The sequence below is a fragment of the Sturnira hondurensis genome, unplaced genomic scaffold (genome assembly GCF_014824575.4).
Source record: "Sturnira hondurensis isolate 20B ecotype Veracruz unplaced genomic scaffold, ASM1482457v3 Scaffold0021632, whole genome shotgun sequence".
In the NCBI taxonomy this organism is placed as follows: Eukaryota; Metazoa; Chordata; class Mammalia; order Chiroptera; family Phyllostomidae; genus Sturnira; species Sturnira hondurensis.
Window position 1 is genome coordinate 1,654,068 of NW_028094263.1, and position 12,826 is coordinate 1,666,893.

The following is a 12,826-nucleotide window of genomic DNA, read 5'->3' on the forward strand; positions in this document are numbered from 1 at the left end:
CCAGAAGAGGGTATTCATGATCTTTTTAAATATTAGTGAGCACTTTGTCATGTGCAAATCGCTTCCTCTTCCCTTTAACAATTTCGTGAGGTAGAATCATGGCCCTTAGTTTGCGGATGAGAAAAGTGAGGCTTAGGGATGGGGCATCTGCTCATCCAGGCTCCTGGCGGCGAGATGACACCTCCCGCACTCTACACACTGAGGCCAGACTTCTCCTGGACCTGCCCCCTGGACCTGCCTCACAGTCGGGCTGCCTCCTGGCCCCTCTCCCCGGGGCGGCTGCTGTAGAGTACCTGCCATTCCGCCAAGGTTCTAAAGGACCCGGATGGGAAGGCAGGACACTGCAGCGAGCAGAGGCCTCAGCCTCCAGTGGGCGCAGAGCTGTGATTACACCTTCGTCAAGAGGGCGAGGCCCTGGGCTCCCTCTACCTGTTGATTCTACAACAGACTGAAGTTAAGGTATCACGGTTGTTACAACCTGTGTGGCGGAGAGAGGCAGAGATGGAGGGGCGAGTGCTGTGGTTGTTACAAAAAGCACGGGCCTCGATACAAGGAAACACCTCGCAGCTCCCAAAGGACTGCCCTACAAGCATGGACGTGGAAAAAAAACGTTCACGGTGTATTGAAAAGAGAAAGTAGAACAGCATGTTCAGCGTGTGTGTGTGTGTGTGTGTTTAAAAGTACCTGTGTATTCTAAAAGAAGTCCCGAATGAGGCACAGGACACAATATACACTGGAAGATGGGACAATGGAGACGGGAGGGGAGGCAGGGGTGGGAGAACAGACGCTTCTCCTCTTTATTTTGCCACGTCCCACTGGACCATTTAGTAGTGACACCAGGAGCGTGTTTGACTCGCTACCTCAGTTTTTAGTGGTTAAACTGGTGTCAGATGGACTTGCATTCTAATTCACGTTTCATTAACTTGCTCTTGGCTTGAGCAATTTACTTCACTTCTCTGAGGCTCAGTTGTCTGCAAAATGGGTATAATGATACCTGCCTCATAGAGTATTTTAAGATTAATAAGATGATATACGTGTAAAGCCTCCAGCACCTATGAAGTGCTTTCACGTAGCAGAAGTCATGGTGGTCGCTGACGTGGGCAAGAGGGTCCTGTCGCTTCTGCCCTGCCCCGCCCTCCCGATGTGGACAGTCTCGGCCAGCTGCTCCAACGGCTACCTGGGTGGGCAGCCTCTGCTCCTCTTCTTCCCCCACGGTCCTCACCTTTCCAGTTGTAGGCCCCAGGCGCACCGAAGTACACGGTGTTCTGTGTGAAGCCGCCACTGGTGCCCAGCTGGCACATGCCGGTCTCCAGGTAGTCCGTGTTGCTGTTGCACATCTCGTTGTGGTAGCTCTGCCAGTCGTCGGTGGCGTCCAGCTCCAGGTCGTTGCCCCGCACGTAGCACTTGCCCACCATGCGCCGCTGGTCCTCCAACCCCGACCACAGCACCTGGGTGTAGCGGTGGGCGCAGACCTGGGGGCCCCACCCCCAAGAGGCAGCCTGAGCCCGCAGCAGGGACCCAGGGCCAGCGGTCTCCTGGGCCCTGGGCACCTCTGGCTTTGTGGGAGAGGCGCTGAAAGGCGCCTCCTAGCTTTTCTGTCTTCCCCCAGCGATGCCTGGACCTGCATCTCCTTTCCAGAACTTAGAAATCTGCTCTGAGAGTTGGAAACACCTTTTGGAAGGACATAAGCTACTGGACTGGAGAGGGGCTCGGAAATCTTGGCAAAACAAAATGGGAACAGATGAGGAGCGCAGGCTCAGGCTCTCTGGTCCAAAAGGAGCTGGACACTGAGCGAATTAAGGAACTTGATTCTCTGCTATCTCCCCATAACCTTGCCCTCTTTTTTTTTTTAAGATTTTATTTTTCAGAGAGAGGGGGAAAGAGGGAAAGAAATCAGTTGCTTCTGAGGACCTGGTCAGCAACCCAGGCCTATGCCCTGACCAGGAATTGAACCAGCAACCTTTCAGTTCGCAGGCCAGCGCTCAACCCACTGAGCCACACCAGCTAGGGCTTAACCCTGCCCTCTGAATGAAAGGACCGCTAACAAAAACAACAGCTAAAACTGAGTGCTTACTACACGCCAGGCACAACTCTCAGCTCTTCACATATTAACCTTGTCAAGCCTCCTAACAGCACTGTGGGGTAGGAACAACAGCTTTCTCCCTTTTAAACAGGGAGACTGAGGCACAGAGAATAAGTCTCTGCCTAAGGTCTCGTGTCTAGAAAGAGGCAGAGAATGTTCAAGCCAAGGCCGCCTGGCTCTGAAGTCTAAGCAGTGAGCACTGGGCTGGGCTGCCCATTGCGCACTTTTCCCTGCATGCTGGAGGAGCTCGGCAAATAGTTTTCGGGCAAATCAGTCCGAATAGGGTGTTTGGAAACAGTCAAGGGCCAGGCAGAAATCAAGAACCAGGCCCAGTTCTTGCTGGCTCATTTCTTCTGCCCCTTCCAACTGTGAGCTTCACTCCCACCAGCCAAGCCTGAACCGCCGCCACTAAGTTCCTAGTGCTGGCAGGGTGCACAGCACACAGTAGATGCTCACTAAAAACTTGTTAAAGGGCCCTGGCTGGTGTGGCTCAGTGGACTGAGTGCCAGCCTGAAAACTGAAAGGTTGCCACTTTGATTCCCAGTCGGGGCACATGACTGGGTTGCGGGCCAGGTCCCCAGTAGGGGGCACTCGAGAGGCAACCACACATTGATGGTTCTCTCCCTCTCTCCTTTCCTCTGTAAAAATAAATCAATCAATCTTAAAAAAAAGTTGTTGAAGGAATGAGCTGACAATGCTGAAAGCCCCAGGGTCTAGAACTGCCTTTGATGGGTCCTGGACGCACACCATCCATCACTGTGGCCTGAAAAGGTATCTGAGTGAACCGATGCAAACCCGGAACTTAAAAGTGTTCAGATGTGACGGCACAGCAGCGAGGGCTGGGCTCGGGCTGCAGGAGCGAGGGCTGATCGAAAGGGGGAGTGCTCTCCAGAGTGATGTAAATATGCTTTTTTCTCCATGGATCTTGGTTACACAGGTGTATACTTTTCAAAACTCATTGAAACCTAAAATCTGTACATTTTGCTGTATGTAAATTTTATGTCAATTTTTAAAAAAATTTTCTATCTTGAGACTCAGAAATGGAGACTCTCCGCCCCAGGGGCCAGCACTGGAAAATGTGGGCAGGAGGTGACAACTGATGACACGAAGTGGCCCTCAAATCAAATCTAAGTGAGCTGGGGTCAGGAGGACTGTGCCTCTTCCAGCCAGCCAGCCTCCCAGGGAGGGGTGAAATCAGGCCACACCGCCCGGGGCCCCATCTGCCCTTTACTCTTGCAGATCCTGCCCCTCAGCTCAGCTCCCTCCCACGAAGGGTGAGCAACTCAACGGGTAGCAGGGGTGGGGCAGGGAGGAAGTGTGATTCAGCCACGACCCAGGCCATGCTGGGTCTTGGCAGTGTGCTGGCCCACCCTCCCACCACCATAAAGACAGGATTGAGGGACACAGATAGCCACAGAAATGGACGCTTGCAAACCCCCAACTCGTGCAGGGGTACCACGGAACCCCTGTCCTCTGCTTCTCCTTCAGCCCCAGGGAGATGAAGGAGAGGGCTGGAGCAGGGCGGGGAGATGACTTGAGTGCCCACTTACCAGGACTCTGCCTGCAGGGCCCTGGCTGGCCACAGTCACCCCAAGCCACATGTCCTCAATTATGTGATGGTCAGGGTCACCTGTGGGAGGGATCATGAGCCAGGGCACCCCATCACCCCAGTGCCTAGGGCCTCCAGAGGGCAGGGGCTGTTCCCTCTCAGGTCCTCCCCTCCAGCACTGCAGCCATCCCCACTCTTCTTCTCCAGCCCCCCATAGTCTGAGCGCCACAAACCCCATAGGGTCCCACTCTCCTCTAGGACCCCCTCTTCCCATTTGTTCAAGAAGTGACTAAAAACTGCCCAGGTGGGCCTTTTATCTCCCCCAGGTCCTTTTTCTCTCGACTACCCACACCCCCCAGGCTCCCAATCCAGCAGCGATCCCCAGCCCCTTCCCCTCACTTTTCTCTGTGATGTCCATCCTCTCACAGTCGTCCTTGGAGGCAGTGAGTGGGCACAGGTACACAGCACCCGTCCGGTTGGTATAGCCATCAGGCACGGCGAGATCCCGGGGGGCACCAACCAGGAGCCTGGGGGGCAAGGAAGTAGGGGGCAGGGCTAAGACTTCCTGGAGCCCATTCCAAACAACTTGCTGTTCAACATGCACTCGCTGAGCACCTGCTCTGAGCCAGGCTCTGGGATTGGGAGGTGAGTAGACTCTAGCCCTGGCTCTCTGAAGGCACCTGGGTGGGGGAAGGCCGGCAAGGAAGCAGCCCTCCGCTGTCGGCGCCTCATGAGAGGGGAGCAGAGAACCAACCAGCCCAGACTCTGCGTGAGGAGCAGCCAGGGAGAAGGGACCTGGCCTGAGCCTGACGACCAGGGTCTCCCGGGGAAGAAGGGGAGGGAGGGCACTTCAGGCACATGGATGGCATGTGCAAGGGCCAGAAGGCGTGAGTAAGCAGGGTGACGAGGGATCCGCAGGGCCCTGAGACTCCAGGAACATGGAGTGGGACAAGAGGGCAGGCTGGGAAGGGCCGCGGGGGAGCTGTGGAGGGACGCTATGCAAGGACATGACGTGGTCAGATCTGAGTTTTGGAAGGAATGCTTCGGCCTCTGAGATGAAGGCAGACTAAAAGAGAGTAAGACTGGAAGGATCCTGGCACAGGGTTCAACTTCTAGGCGACCCGAGGGGACAACATACGAGGGGTGGGGCAGAGTGGTGTGTGTTCTTGGGACCCTGGGTCCTTCCACTCTCAGCCATCTGAGGACTCAGATCTAGGAGACATGGACCCCTGAGTGATCTGGGTGATGTTTACCCCCTCCCCCACTTCCCCCTTAAGACAGGCACACAGGTATTGGGTGGGACTGGGTGCTCGACATTTTGGACAATGTGGCCCCAGGGCAGTGTTCTCAGAAGGTGGGCGCGAGAGTGGGGATGGGTGAGGACTATCACCTGTTCCCAGCCTGTCCACCTTTAGAGACATTGGCTACAAGTTCCTACAAGGTTGCTTCGGGTCCTGACAACCCAACCCATACCGGAGAGGTGACCAGAGGACAGAAAGGGGACCAGCCCTGGAATGATACCTCTAGCGAGTCCTCAGACCACCAGCACCAGAAATCCCGGGATACGTGTTAAAAGGGCACAGTCTTCCGCCCACCACGGGCCATCTGAACCGAAAATGGGTGGAGCTCTGGCACCTGCATTTTTAGCAGGCACACCCAGTTTGAGAACCCAGGTCTACCACTCCTTGCTCTCCCAGCATCACGTCCTCTCTTGGCAGCCTGTGGACCTTCTGCCAGGATCGCCTCCTTGATCCTGCAGTGCCCAGCCTCCTGGTGGCAGGCACCTCCTAAGAACCCCTCCATCTGGCCCCAGCAACGCTATCACCGTGAGGCTCCCAGCTCAGAACTCGGGCTCCAGGCCTCCTGCCAGGTCTGGGAGTGCCGAGCTGTACCCCGCCTGCCGCTCCTGCCTGGGACCTGAGGGTGAGGGTTGCAGGGAGTGGGCAGGGCAGGGGCCCAGGCATGCCAGGGCCTGGGTGCCTCCGCCCACTGGGTGTCAGGAATGCACGTCCTGGGGGTGCAGGGAAGGGGGTGGGACCTCTGCCTGTACCTTACACCTCTGCTCACACCTCACTCTGGCCTGGGGAAGTGCTAGGCATTGCTAGGCAGAAAGGCTGGCAGGGGGGCCAGTGTGGCAGCCAGGCCCGGGTGGTCACCCTCCTTGAGGCTCGGGAGGCTGTCTGGTGAGTGGCTGCCTGACCACCCATGGGCAGCCACCCCTGGGGAGCCTGACAGGTGAGAGAGGGAAGACCTAGGAAAGAAATACCTCAGCCTAGAAGCCTAAGGGCCTGGTTGTAAGGTTTGTTCTGCCTCAAGAGGCCCTTTCCTTTCCCTCCCCGAGCCCTGAGTGCCTCATTTGTAACAGAGGACTAGAGGCTGTCCCTATGATCTCCAGGGCTGTTGAGGGGGGTGGGGGTGGGCATGGGTTCTTTCTCTGAAAGGGCTGTCTGACCACAAAGCTATGGTCAACGTGAACACTGTCATTCTGATTCCTGAGACACCAGGACCGGCCCTAAGCACAGCCCTAGGTCTCCCGCTGGGAACTCAGGGATTCCTGCTCCCCCAGGTTAGGAGGCCTGAAGCAGAGGGTGAACAGCAGACTATTCTGGTCATTTAGACGGAGCAGAGGATGGGACACAGTAGCACTCCCAATGCCTAAGAAGAGGAAGCCAGGCAGTCACTAAGGTGGGCGTGGGGCCCTGGCAGCTAGAGTCATTCTACGGTGGGAGCTTCGAGTTGGCTGGAAGTAGAGGCTAGAGGCTTGCTACAATGACCGTGAAAGGCCTCAGTGGGCAAGAGGCGCCCAGGCTGCTTTCCAGGGCGCATTCTACGGTGGGAGCTTTGAATTGGCTGGGAGTAGAGGCTAGAGGCTTGCTACAATGACCGTGAAGGGGTGGGTCCAGGCCTCAGTGGGCAAGAGGCGCTCAGGCTGCTTCCCAGGGCGTGCAATGAAATGGAAATGCTCCCACTGCCCCTGCCCAAGACGTCCGAGGGTGTCGGCTGAGGGACCCCTCCTCTTAGCCTCCTGGGGAACCGAGCAGGCAGAGCTGGGCACAAATGGCAGCTGGATTGAAATAAATCCCCTTACCGTCTACAACCCACCCTGCCTCTGCCTTGTGCCTACTGATGGGCGGTGGGCAGGGCCGGTGCCCTAATCCCAGGCCCACATCCTAAGCACTTCCCTCCCCAGAGATTCCACAGGGAGCAGCCCCCTCCACCCCCCTAGAGTATTTTTAGCTCCAACTTGGCCTGTTCAGAGGCCCTGTAAGGCCCTCTGGCTCCCAGCCCAGGATCCAATGGATCTACAGCCAGAGGGCTAGGAGGGGATGGGGGGAGATGGGTGTGCGGAGGGTCAGGTCCAGCTGCCTCCAGCCACAGCCAGGTGTGGGGAGAACCCAGAGGGTGGGAGAGACCTTACGGACATGAAAATTAATATGCAAACGAGGCTGCGCACTGTCGGATCTGGTCCAGATCCGAGAATCCAAAAGCTGATCTGTTCTAGACCACGACTGAGCCCAGCCTCCCAGCAGCCTCCAAGGAAGAAGGCTAGGTGGGAGGCTTTGCCCAGCTCTTGGAGCCAGGAGGAAAGATCAGACCAAACCTCTCCTGGAATCAGGTTGAGCTGCAGGGGTGGGGAGGTGGGCAGGGAGCCCCTGTGGGAGGTAGGTGGATAGGTAAAACGACATCTTAAGGGCTTTCAAACAGCCAGCTGCCTCTTCACCCTCCCCTTTGACTCCAGCCAGACAGCCCCTCCTGGCCTCTCGGGGGGCCCACTGAACTCCAGGGTCTGGAAAGGCACTTCCTCACCGGCCCCATCACTCAGTTCAAGGCTAATAAAACAGCCAAGTAGAAAGCAGTAGAAGGGGAAGGGGTTGGGGTACGAGGCCCATGGGGGTCAGGGCAGCAGACTGGCTCACCCCAAAGAGAAGGCGGCCCCCTGAGGGCACAGGAGTGGGGTGATGCTCAGAGAAACAGCCTGTAAGAGTTAACCTCCCAGACTCTTAACCTCAGGGAGCCACTGGTGTAGCCCCAGCTAACCTGGAGAGGCCCAGAGGGTCCAGCACTCAAGTCAACGGGCCCCCGTGCCTTACTCTTCAGAGATCCCTTCCATCTCAGGACAGGGAGCAGGTTGGGGAAGGGGCTGCCCCAGCTCAGAGCCCGGGGGGTGGGGTGGTGGTACTTCTCAGATGCCTGGATCCCAGCTCTGTGCCAACCCTGCTGCCCAAATTAGACGTCTCCCCAGAGGCTGCTCCTGTGGTAGCTGAAACTACAGCCCTCCCCCTACTTCTCATGCTGCCCACCCAGCCCCCTTTCCCCTCTGGTGACTCAGACCTAGAGTCAGAGCAACAAGCTGGAGAAAGCGATAGAATGAGAGAGAACAGGAGAAAGAGGCCTTGGCCGAAGCCTCAGATAAAAAAGAACAAGGCTGTTTTTCTCATTGCTTCTCCCTCTCCCTTGCTCCTTAGTATTTTTTCCATATTTGATCCCTTAGGGCATTCTTCATGTCATCTAACCTCAATTCCTCTTGCTGCAATAGACACCCTCTTCCTCCTTTGTTTAGCTGTGACCAAGCCCCTTTCTTTTCCTACAAGATCAGGCTTCCCCTGCCTCCCACCCAATTTAAAGCTCCTTGGCCTGGATGAGCTCATTGGCGAGTGTCAGAGGAAAAGGCCACTGTGAATGCAGGCCTTCTGCCTACAGCCACAGCCGCTCTGCCCATTTCCTCAGGCACGAGCCCCAGAGGCTGCCAGGTGGCTAGTCCGCCCAGGGAAAGATGTTTTAGGAGAGCAGAGCAGGTAATCCTTGTTCCTGTCTCCCTTGGGTATGACCTCATCTTCCAGGAGCCCCAGCCACCCCCACTGCAGACTTCCCAGAAACCCTCATGGCCAGGCCAGGGTGAAAGGGAGAGAGGGCCCCAGAGGTTTCTCCCATACCCCGAAGGTGAGGCCAGACCAGGGCACCTGGATTCCCAGGGGGACTAAAGAACAGGTCCTAGGGGCGTGGGAGTCAGTGAGTAGCTATCTCCCTGGGGAACAGTCCCTCTGCTTCCCGAGAGGTCCTTGTACATCTCACTGAGAAGCCCAGTGCACCTTGGTCCCCTGCCTACTCGCCATCCCTGATGTCAAGAGACAGAGAAACTGTAGCCTGGGGTGGCGTAAACCTCTGATGTCGTGGGTGGGGAACCCCAGTCCAGAGATGGGGGCGATGGGGAACAAAGGAGGCCCACACCTGGGCTTTTAAGCATTTCTGGAATGAGGCCTTCTTTGAGAACATGTTGAAAGCTATGCTCCCCTTTGCTCCCGCCCCTGGAACATGCACAGACACAAGTGATTTTCATGGGTCCCTACACCTCCAGAAAACCTCCTGTGAACCCCAGGCTGAGTTTGTTCAGGGCCATGAATCCTCGCCCTTTTTCCCAAAGGGACTCTGAGGCTAAGAGGTATCCGACTGCGACCTGAATTGCTGGTTCCCCTGAGCTGTGCGCTCAGGCAGCTGTTCACATCTGGCTATGCAGCTGGCTGCAGCTAAGCCCAGCTGGGCCAGTTGGCTCTCCCAAAGGACCCTGGAGCAGAATTCAGTGAGATGAGGAGATGAGCCAAGGTCTAGAACCGCCCCTGGGAGAAAGACTGAGGGTACCGGAGAGAGTGACCCAGAAGTCTGTCTAGAACTGCCTGCCTCTCTGAGGTTCCTCAGTTGCAGAACCTCTAGGTTCTAATCAGGCCTAATGCCATCTCTAGCTGCCCACGAAGAAAAGGAGGACTTCTCTGCTCAGCCATCTTGGGTGAGGCCCATGGGTAGTTAGGGTATATCCAAGTCCTGGCTTTGGTACAAGAGCCCTCCGATGTGCCTTGGCACAAGCAGAGCGTTTTATACACATTATTACACTGAAGCCCCACTATCGCCCCATGCAGAAGGCGTGTTGTTCCCCTTGCCCTGGCATGTGAGGAAATCAAGGCTCAGGTATTGTGACAATTGGCAAAGGAACACTGAAGCTTCTTCTCGCTCCACAATGCCAAGTTGCCTCTTATAGGGCAACTGAGACAGAAAGGAGCCTCAGATTCAGGTCCAACCCCTTTTTGGGGAAAACCAGCCCAGAGAAGAGAAGTACCTTGCTCAAGGTCACATAGCAAAACCAACCCCCCACCACCTTCCTCTTTCTTTCTTCGTCTTCTCTTAACACGATGTTGCCTTAGAATGGAGCACCTTTTTCTGGAAGGGGGCAGAAAGAGCACTAACATAGGGACTTGTGTTGATGGTTACTTAGAGCCTCCAAAAGATGGAGGCTTGGTCAAGCTCGTGGGGCCAGGCTGGGAAGGGTGTGGTGGCCCTAGCCTCTGCAGAAGCTAGACGGAATTGAGGCCAAGTTCAGGTAGGTAGAGTGGGCAGGGCTGGGCCAGCAGGGAAGGAGCCAAGTTTGGACTTTGGGCATTCCAACCTTCCTCAAGTTTCTGCAGGCTCCGGCCAGAGTTGGAAGAGGTTTCAACACACCGTTTGACCGTATCCTCTTGCTCCGAGGGGGTCAGACACCAGTTAGGGGCAGACAGCTAGCAGGTCACTCAGCTCAAAGTGATAGGGCCTGCTTGACCTGTCCTAACTACCTTCCCTCCAGGGACAGCCTCACCTCCCCCAGCTGTCCTTTCCCCGAACTGCTGATCTCATGAGTCTACTGCAGAGAAACATCTGACACCTGGACATACCCCTCTGGGCGTAAGTGTGCATGATGGCAGTGGGGGGCGGGGGACACAAGCAGCTGGATGCAGTAACCTTCCCCTCACTCCCCTATGCCTAGCTCTTCCCCTCCTTCTTGCAGCTGTTGGGGAAGGGGAAGAGAAGAAAGAGAAAAACACCATTTCCCTCTTCAAACCAAACAAACACACTCAGGGTTGAAGATCCAACATGAATCTGTGGAATGCAGGAAAGCTATCTGGTGGGAGGGTGTCACTGCTGGGTTGGAGGGGCAGGAGATGAGCAGGATTTAAAACAGCCCCTCCTCTCTCTTCTACTCTCCTGCCTCCGGGATCAGAGGGAGCCCCTGGACAGCTCCAAACACCCAGACTCATCACCTCACCCTCCAACCACCAAGGGCTGAGAACCCCTCCAGTCTGGCGCTGCAAAGGGTGTGGCTGACGTGGCCGCAGACTAAATGCGAGGTGTAAAGGGAGAGAGCTTAAATGCATGTACCCATAGGTTTTTCCCGGGAAACGGGTAAGGGGGGGGGGGCACTATGTGTTTATCCTACAGTTTCCCCCAGCTCCCGTCCCCGGAGAGAAGAGGTACTCAATTCAGAGAATGGAAGGCAGCTCGGGAAAGCGGGACCCCAGTGCTGCTCTCCAGAGGGGGTGAGTCTAGGCAGGTTCTGGCTGGGTCAGCACTTGCCAATGATTACTGCGCCCCCCCCCTCCGCCCACACCTAATCACTCCACTTCCCGCCAAAGGTAGGCAACAGGAGGGCGCTCATATTCCCGCCCCTTTAATCCTCGCTCACAGTAGCCCTCGGCCGGAGACTCACCTCCGGATCCGCACCCAGCGCGCTCGCTCTCTCTCGCTCTCTCTCGCTCTCTCTCGCTCTCTCTCGCTCTGTCACCCCACCCCCGCCAGCCTCACTCACAGGTAGCGCAGCTTCTGCTCCGTCTGCCGATGGAGGGCGACCGAGTAGCCGAAGAGGCTGCCCGGGTTCCCGGCCTCCTTCACCACCAGGAATCGGGTGTCCAGGTTGAAGGCGGAGGCGAAGTGACCGCCAGGGGCCACCGTCAAGGCGAGCGCGCAGAGCAGCGCCCGCAGGACGCGGATGGTGCGGCGGGGACTGGGGCCCATGGCTGCGAGCAGGAGCAGAGCCGCGGCAAGAGAGAGTGAGGACGTGCAGCTGGAGTGAGGACCTGTTCACCTGCTCTCGCCACCACTGGAAACACTCTGGTCCGCCGCGTCGTTAAGCCCCGTAACGCTGATAGTTTCTGGCTTCCAGCCCCGGTTGCTTTCACGTCTGCTCAAGGTCTGCGCGCTCAGATTCCCCTCCGAGATCCGCGGATCTATTCTCCCGCCAGCTCTGCGTTGGGTCACCGCGCCCCCTCCCCGGACACCCTGCCCCACAGCCGTCGCGGCCGCGCCCCCTTGGCTGCACAGGCGCCTTCGATCCTGGCTCGGTGGCGGATCTGGCTGGGCAGGCAGACCGGTAGACCGCAAGGAGGGCGGGAGGGAGGGGTACCCCCGCTCGCGCCCCGCCTTTCCACGCCCAGCTCCGCACCTCCCCACCTTGCGCGCTCAGCCGCGGCTCCGCTCTCCTTCCGGGGAAAGAGAAAAGGTCCCGGCTCCGCCACCGCCTCTTAAAGGGGCAGCACCGCCCCGCCCTCCTCATCCTCCCCGAAATGGCTCCGCCCTCTCCCCCAAACACCTGTCCAGGGCCCCCAAAGGCTAGGGTTTCCCCTCCCCGCCCCTTACGTCTCCTGAGAAGCGTCGCATTTTTTGAACAAGATGGATTGGACGGGCGGGGCCGGGATTGGTATTTGTCCAGACGGTTTGCTGCGGCAGCTACTGCTGCTGCAAAGGCTGTTCAAAGCGCGGCCACCTCTGCCCTCCTGGCCGGAGAGCGCGAGCGAACTGAGCTCCGCGCACCGCTGCCTGGAATGTCCTACTGGTCTCTGCGGTGCTGTGAGTCCCTGAGAGGCTGCTGGCGGTCTCTGGGCATTCCTTCTAGCACGCAGCTCTTTCTCCGTCCTCGTCGAGATTTTTTTTCTGTTGTCCACCCGCCCCCATCCACCCTGATCCCAGCTGGGAATGGTCCCTCCGCAAAGCCAGACTGATATTTAGCAGTAGTAAGTAACCAAGCATTCTTAGTCTTAGCAACAAGACAGCGTTTCCCCCCAAAGCACCCCGCTTTCTGGCATTCCTTGTAAGCCTATCAATGTGGAAATGAATCCCTTCTCCTCAGAATGCCCTGCGTGGCCAGGGAGCTGGACCCAGACTGCAGCCATTTCTCAACCACCCCTGCCTCCAGGAACTAGCCCAGCAGAATCCCAAAGCTGCCCTTTTCCCACCAGGGCTCAGACTGAGTGGAGACTAGGCGGGGATGCCAGCACCGACAGGTGTGTGGAGGGTGGTGCCAGTTGGAGTTAGATGGGCGGGGCCTAAAGGTTATTCTCAGAAGAGTCATCTGAAAGGGAACTTGAAACGGTCACTGTGCGGTCTAATTCAGATGT

General features: G+C 57.2%; 1 protein-coding gene across 1 annotated transcript in view; it reads right to left on the reverse strand.

Annotated features, from left to right (window-relative positions):
- The window catches only part of ITGA3 (integrin subunit alpha 3), a 30,271-nt gene extending 18,360 nt beyond the window's left edge, over window positions 1–11,911 (reverse strand). The window contains exons 1-4 of the mRNA XM_037033189.1: window positions 11,242–11,911; window positions 4,032–4,159; window positions 3,634–3,713; window positions 1,223–1,472 (exon numbers count right to left, since the gene is read on the reverse strand). Of these exons, the coding sequence (XP_036889084.1) occupies window positions 1,223–1,472; window positions 3,634–3,713; window positions 4,032–4,159; window positions 11,242–11,447 (664 nt within the window). The 5' untranslated portion in view covers window positions 11,448–11,911. The remainder of the gene's footprint in view (window positions 1–1,222; window positions 1,473–3,633; window positions 3,714–4,031; window positions 4,160–11,241) is intronic.
- Window positions 11,912–12,826: the final 915 nt, after the last annotated feature.